Raw genomic sequence first — 7,427 nt, 5'->3', positions numbered from 1 at the left:
GGTTTCATTTTTGTTTTGTATCTTTCCTGCCTAGTAGAGTAACTGGGACATAGTAGGGACTTAATACTTAATAGATTGCTCTCCAAAAAGCTTGCACCATTTCACAGTCTGTCAACATTTTAATAGAGTGCCCATTTTCACAATAGTACCACTAACATTGAATTTTATTGTTTTTAGCAGTTTTTAAGAACGATGGGTGTGAGATTCCCTTAAAAGTATTTTAATTTCCATTTTTCAGGTTACTAGATAATTTGGGAAGTGGCATAACTCTCTTTGAATATTGGCTCATGAAGGGAAAACTAGAGAATGGAGAATGAAATTAATTATTTTGTTTTCTTATATTTCAACTGGGAGGTGGACTTAAAAGTGGTAATCACGTTATTTCTTTTACTGTTGAAAGTTTTCTGAGTTCCTACAGAAAAGCTAAAGTGTGTGTTCACATGTGTCTGTGTGTGTGTGTGGGGGGGAGGTTTGCACGCACCTGCTGTTTCTCCTTTCTTAGAGGCAGCAGCTCTCTGCGTCAGATGTGCTTGTACTGATATGGACAGTCTTCTCTTTCAGGTAACAAATAAACAAAAGAGAGAGCAGCAGCGCCTGGAGAAGAAGAAGCGCCAGGAGGAGCGACACCGCCAGAGAGCCCAGGAGAACAGGAGTAACAACCCCGATAACAATCGCAGCGAGGCAGATGCTAATGCACAGGTCACCTTGGTGAAGACCTTTGCTGCTCTCAACATTTGACTGCTCTTGGTGTCTTCTAAAGCGATAAGCTGATGGAAAATGGATTGCTGAATAGGAAATAGACTAAGCTTTCTGATAAGGCCATCATTTAAAAAAAAAAGAAAGGAAAATGCTTACAAAACATATTCAAAAATATTAGTTTGTCCCTAGCTCTTTTTAATTTAGCTTTTCATTAGTGATGTGTTCTTTTTTGTTGTTGTTTTGACCACACGTGCAGTAAAAAATCACCTTCTGTAAAACTCAAGAATTTAGGAATGGTTAATTAGGTCAGTGGAACATTTTAAGTGTAGCTCTGCTCTTCCTGACAATGAGTTCAGTGGTTATGGACTCTTTCCTTAATGTTTGGGGTGAGTTTTGCTGTATTGTTCATGAATTAATTCAGGTTAGTAGTTTCAAATTTAGAATGATAAGCCTTTTTTCTTTCCCTGGTTTATATGCAGACATTAATATACAGGGTAGTTTGCAAATGATCTCCAACTCAGGAACAAGTTTAGATTTCTTTTATTTTCTTCTGATCCTAATTGTATAGAAAAAATTCAGGAACTGTTTTTCCAAAGCTGTATAATGTAGGGGCAGATGGGGCCTATAGTAAGGGTGAAAATCGAGTAATTTAGATTTCTCCCCCTCTTGGATTTTGAGTTTCAACCTGGACCAGGTGCTTTTCATGTCTAGTTGTACTCAAGCCATATGCTCGCTAATGCTTCTGACTGTTAAAGAGGGAAGAAAGAAAAAGTAGAATTGAAGATTTCTTGATAACCATTTCTTTGAAATGGAAAAGATTGCCTTATTGTTTACAAAACATTTCTGGAACTTTGGACATGACTGGAACAGGATTTTCTTCTCTTTCATAGCAATGAAAGGGGAGGTCAAGGAATTTCCTGACCCAGTGTCTGAGAAGAACCTGCCTTCAAAGGGATTCTTTATGTGTAGGACTGTTTTTGTAAAGGGAGAACCATATATGTTAGGAAGAATGATTTTTGTTTTTGTCTTTTTCCCCCAAGTTGACATTTTAAACATCTCAGATTTCTTCCCCTCTATTTTAGATTTGGAAAGTTGCTATCAGAGATGTCAAGGGAACTTAACTGTGTTGATCCATGAATTAAAATTTCTTTAGTGTCATGGAAATCAAATTCCTTGTAATAATGAACTTATTTCTCATTCTTGGGATTTTGATAGTACAAAGAGCTCATTGCATTGTCATTGTGGATCACGGGTCGGAACAGGTATCTTGGCTAAAGGTCCTTAAACTATAAGTCTAATTCTGAAATTGCATAGCAAGGCTTGAGCAATTTCAGCATGTTTTCTCAGGATTCTTAGCTTGTGTGAAGGAAAACTTTTCTATCTGGGAATATCTGTGTATATGGTGTCTAATCTTCAAATTTTGACTGATTTGTGTGAAAACAGTACTTAATGAGTCATACGTTGTATTATGAGCTGATTTCCCATTTAAAAAAAAAAGTTACCCCAGTTGTAAAGATTCCCAGAAGGGAGACCTATAAAAGCAATATTTGAATTGTATAGATACTGTTGTCTGGGCTGGCCCTGGATTCATGGAATTATCTTTTTAGCAGCAGCATTTATACTTTCTTTGGTTTGAATGATGTGTTTTGATTTTTTTTCTCTCCATTTTGATGACCTTTTGGTTGAAACATTAACATTTTCCCGTGATTGTTCCCAGGACATTGTGGTTTGGTCGTTTTCCAGAGTGCAGATTGTAATATTTATCAGGTTTCTTAAACAGCTAGGTGGAGACAGACCACGCATACTGGTCAATAGCTTTTTTCTTTCTGCATATTGTAGAATCCCAAGATTCCTTTTATCTTTGAGAGCTAGCTTTGAGTGTTCCCGAACACTTTTATAAACATAATTTAAGGTTGGTTACTCTGTTGGTGTTCATCTCTGGGCACATTCCTAATTGGGACCAAGCTTTTTCTGAATGAGATGTCTTTCTGTTCTGTTGGGTTTGTACTCCTATGTGACAGCTGACAGAGGAGAGTGGGCCCCATCAGACAGAACAGGAAGAGTGACGTGAACGTGAAATTCAGCAGAATTTTTAATCAGAGGTAACTGAAGGGACCCATTGTAGGAAATATTAGAGGAAACTACCTCTTTGCTTCATTGGTCACTGTTAGTGGTCAAGAGGAGCATATCTATATCTAGGAATTTGGGAGGCACTATAAAGATTAAAGGACATTTATTTTGTCATATCTTGTTGTTTCTGGGATTGGGTAATTTATAATCCATAAAATTTCTGGGATTAAATGACAGTGGCTCTAATCATCAACTAGCTGCTTCAGTGATTTGTTTTATTGTTTTCTCTCACTTCTTCAGTTGTAAATTGGTACTGTTTAAGTGCTAATTTTTAGGAATTGGGAATATGGATTTTTATCTTAGTAGGCATCTTTTAGCTCAAGATTTGATTTAAGAATTTATTGCCTCAGTTTCCCATAAAGCAGGATAAATGGAATCTATGTATGCCCCTTGATAGGGCCTTGACATTAGTATGCAGCCACAATTTGGAAAGCTGTATATTTTGAATATCTGCTAAGACAACTTATTGGTGGCTGCCAGCCTAGCCAGGGTCACCCATTTGAATCATGATTAGGGATTGAATCTATGCTTAACTTTCATGTCATTGGGAGCTATTTAGTGTTCAGTGAAATTATCCCTGAATGCTCTTACTGCAGAGAAAAGAAGGGAGCACTGAGAAGCTCTGTGGTAGTTTAGTTAGTAGCACTGCATTTATAAAAGTTTTAAAAGAATTTTTCATATTAGGGTGGGAAGGGAAAAAAACCTCATTGGTAGCAGCTGAACCAGAGAGAAATGAATGGGTCAGAGCAATTATATTTAGTACTCCTAGAAGCTACCAGAATGGATTGTGGAATTAGATTTTCTGTGTGTGTGTGTGTGTGTGTGTGTGTGTGTATGTGTTTAAGAAGCATAATACTCTTTTGACACATTGAATCTATGCTTTCAGGTATGATCTCTGGGTGTGGAAGTTGTGGCAAAAAGAAAACTCATAACTGCTAGTTGAGGACCATCTAGAGTTTCTTCCATAAGCACAGAAAACATGTCCATAGCTCTCTTGGCATCAAGGGTTTGCACTGTGTGACCTCTCCTATGGAGCAACTAGACCTGGGCTCAGGAGAAGCCGGAATGTAGGTAATTTCTAATGTTCTGCTAATGATACTCTAGGGAAGCCTTTGCCTGTGAAAGTACAATTGAAGAGGGGAAAACCTTTTGTGAATGAGTTAAATGGGCTGTGTTGGGCATTCAGCAAGCTCCCATTGTAAATATGCCCTGACATCCCCTTTCAACTAATGGTAGATCTTGATTCCACTGCTGCAGTTTTTCTAGTTTAAGGGAACCCTCCCCTAGGCCTTTCCTGGGTTTTATTAGGTCAACAATAGTGATCTCAGTTCACCATTTCTGAAATGCTAAATTCTAATGAAACTTTTGATCATTTTCAAAGCAGGAAGTAAAGAAATTCAAATGTATATTCTGGGGCAGAAGTAACCTCAGAAAAGCATGCTTGCCAACTAGATCCTTATAAAGACAAATAGTACAGTTTATTGCATATGTAGTCTTAGTTCTTCCCCATTTTTTTGGAGTAGAAGTACAGGTATGCACATTTTGGCCTCAGGGCACTATTCATTTCAAAGCTTTTAACTACAGAAATTATACAATTTGCCTGCATATTGTTGGTCTTAGTTATTTCCTAGTGTTATTCATCTCAGACTTCAGAGTAGGTATCATTCAAAATCAGAGAGCTTCATACAATTGTGTTGACATGGATGGCATCATTGATTAATAGACATCACTTTTTACAGGGAGATGTCTTCCAACAAAGTTGAAAATACATTTTTTAAATTGACTAAGCTAAAATTTTAAGTTTTGTCCCCAAGTTGTGATAATAATAACTCATATTTACATAATACTGTAACAAAGTACTTTTCCCACAACAACCCTGTGAGACTGGTAGTGCAAGTGTTATCCCCATTTTACAGATGTGGAACCTGAGGCTTAGAAAAGGGAAGTGGCTTGCTCATGGTCACATAACTGATAATTGTCAGAGGCAGGATTTGAACCCAGGTCTATTGACTCCCAAACCAGCACTCTTTCTATGACACCATGCTGCCTAATGCTGAAAATGATCAGAATCCCTTTAAAATCATATGTTTAAATGAAAGATGGTGATTTTATGAGGACATAATAATATTGACAGTAAGTCACAAAGTGTAAATACTGTGCTCTATCTCAAAATGTATATCTTGAGGATAGAGCCATATGAGAGATGTATGCCATGTCTGTTTCCTGGATGTTTCTGTTTAGATATTTAGTAGTGTGGGCACCAATTTTTGAAACTTATTTCCAAAAGCATAAATTTCTATACAGTAAATTTCATTTAAGGCAGCTACACCAGTGATACAGAACCAAACCCCCCCCCCGCCCATCCCGGCCTTCTCCCTTTGCCCACATTACCTGACTCTCATCAGNTTATACAGTAAATTTCATTTAAGGCAGCTACACCAGTGATACAGAACCAAACCCCCCCCCCCGCCCATCCCGGCCTTCTCCCTTTGCCCACATTACCTGACTCTCATCAGGGTTGGTAGGAGTGCGAGGTAATTTATCACTTAATGATGATTCTGTAGTCCACGTGAAGTGGATTGGCAGGTGTAACGCCAGTCCTCATCAGGGAATATGCAAAAGATTACTTGTACGATTTCCTTACAATGATTTGAACTTGGACTTGGAGACCCAACCTACTGTTTGTTCCTCTGGCTGCTCTCTTTGTTAGAGCTTCTGACATGGTAGTGTTTGGGTGTGAACCATATGTTGTTCTGCCTTTACTTCCCCTTTTTCTGTGGATTAAAGGGCATCTGGTTTCCCTGGCTATCAATCTGGTATACTTCAACAGCCATACATTCACATAAAAGAAAGAAAGGAGAGAGGTGAATTGTCATGTCAAACTGCCTGCCCTTGGGTCTGCAGCTGGGGTGCTGGTGTACTACCATGCCTTTTACGAAGGATGTGAATGCGTGTCTATGTACGAGGGGCCTTCTCTTTTGTCAGATAGCACTACACTTGTTCTAGCTTCAGTTTGGAGATATTTAAGACCTCCATGGGGTCATGATCCATAGACTTAGCACGTCTTACCTTATCTATGGAAATTGATGATGAGAAACGTGTCCTAGAATCTGATGTCTGTAGTTTACACCCCAAAGTGTTTTTTCTTTTTTTTTTAAATTCTGTCAATATAAGCCTTTTTTATTTTTGATTTACCAAAGTACTGTACTTGGCTATTTGCAGTGTTTTCAAACCAAATGTTTTTGTTTTGTGTTTTTAATTTTAAATTCTTGGTGCAATAGAAGCTGCAAAGATGTGCCACTTTATCTATGAAAATGGAGTTTTGTATTCTGATGAAATCTAGATTAAAAACCAACTTTAAAGTTGTTTTACCAATGTGTGATCACATTTTGTGAGTGAGTGAGACTGAGAATGGCTGGTGTATGGTTGTTGGCACTCTTGGCTTTCTTTTCTTTTTTGAAAATACATTTTAATCACCTACACTTCCCAATATGCAAATAAAAAAACAAAAACAAAAGGAGTACAGCAAAACCAACCAGTGTATGCAAAAAGTATATGATCTTATATGTAGTATTCTGTACCACCCCATCTCTGTAAAGAATAGGGCCAAAATGTTTGGCTTTATTTTCACCAAACCAAGTCATATGTGAAAAATGGGTGCACATGCCATACTACTTTTGGGGTCCAACTCTATATCCATTTGAGGAATGAACTTGAAACAGCTTTTAACCTGGGCTAAAATAAGTGGTTGTGGTAGTCAAATGACCTTCTTTCCTCCCTCCAAATAGTCCTTAAGTTACTCAGAGTAGTGTTGCCAGCAAGTATGCAGATGCCCTTTTATGGTCAAGAACACAGAATTTATTTCATGTATATCACCTCTAGGTCTGAGACCATTCTTGCTCTGGGTGAGTAATTTGTGATACTGCCAAAGATTAATATTCAAATGGAAAAAAGATGGAGTGCGTCTTTCTCTCTCTCTTTCTAAGCTGCTAATGATTACCTTGGGAAAAAAACGGGTGGAAATTCAAGTGTGAAGTTATTACTTCACAGAGCAATACAATCAGCACCCCTAGTCTTTCTCTCACTCCTGTAGGAGTGTAGGAGTTCCATGGTAAATTCTTATACATGTGAACACAATTTTGGCATTTTTGAGAATCTTGGGTTATACTTTGGTGTGGCTATTTCTTCCACTGATGTGTGACTTCTTCAGTGTCTTTTTATTCTGTGCTGTTCTAGTCTATATCACCCTTAAATCATACATAAAGGGTTTATTGAATGTACCAGAGATTTTCCTCTTGTTCTCTTCAAATTTTGTGGAATTAGTGTACTGTTTTGGCTGTCCATCTGTTGTTTCATTCTTGTTATTGTGAGTATCCTTAACCTTCTTTTCTGGTCATGTATGTCCTTTATAATATCTTTTTATATTTCTCACAATCATTAGTAACATGCTAGTTGCTTAATAACTATCATTAATCTTTCCATTGCCTTTTGGGTTGCCATTTTAATTCTTCTGAGATCATGGTGTTCCATGATTTGTAGTGGGCCAGTTATATAGCAAAAGCAAAGAATAATGGATGGCTAGAGGATTACTTTGGTAC

The 7,427-nt window shown here is 37.7% G+C and overlaps 1 protein-coding gene across 5 annotated transcripts in view; it reads left to right on the top strand.

The window, feature by feature from the left end:
* The window catches only part of LOC114028526 (OTU domain-containing protein 3-like), a 40,594-nt gene that overhangs the window by 14,847 nt on the left and 18,320 nt on the right, over positions 1 to 7,427 (top strand). For 3 of the 5 annotated variants that reach the window (XR_003567372.1, XR_003567373.1, XR_003567374.1), the window contains exon 8: positions 562 to 3,896. Coding sequence is in view for 1 of the 5 variants with exons in the window: in XM_027842796.1 (XP_027698597.1) it covers positions 562 to 738 (177 nt within the window). In the remaining 4 variants the exon portion in view is untranslated. Of the gene's footprint in view, positions 1 to 561; positions 4,658 to 7,427 lie in introns of those variants that run through there. The other 2 variants (XR_003567371.1, XM_027842796.1) reach the window with 2 other exon arrangements.

The sequence above is a fragment of the Vombatus ursinus genome, unplaced genomic scaffold, assembly GCF_900497805.2.
Source record: "Vombatus ursinus unplaced genomic scaffold, bare-nosed wombat genome assembly UNPS02014884.1, whole genome shotgun sequence".
Classification (NCBI taxonomy): domain Eukaryota; kingdom Metazoa; phylum Chordata; class Mammalia; order Diprotodontia; family Vombatidae; genus Vombatus; species Vombatus ursinus.
This window is presented reverse-complemented; position numbering and strand designations above follow the sequence as displayed.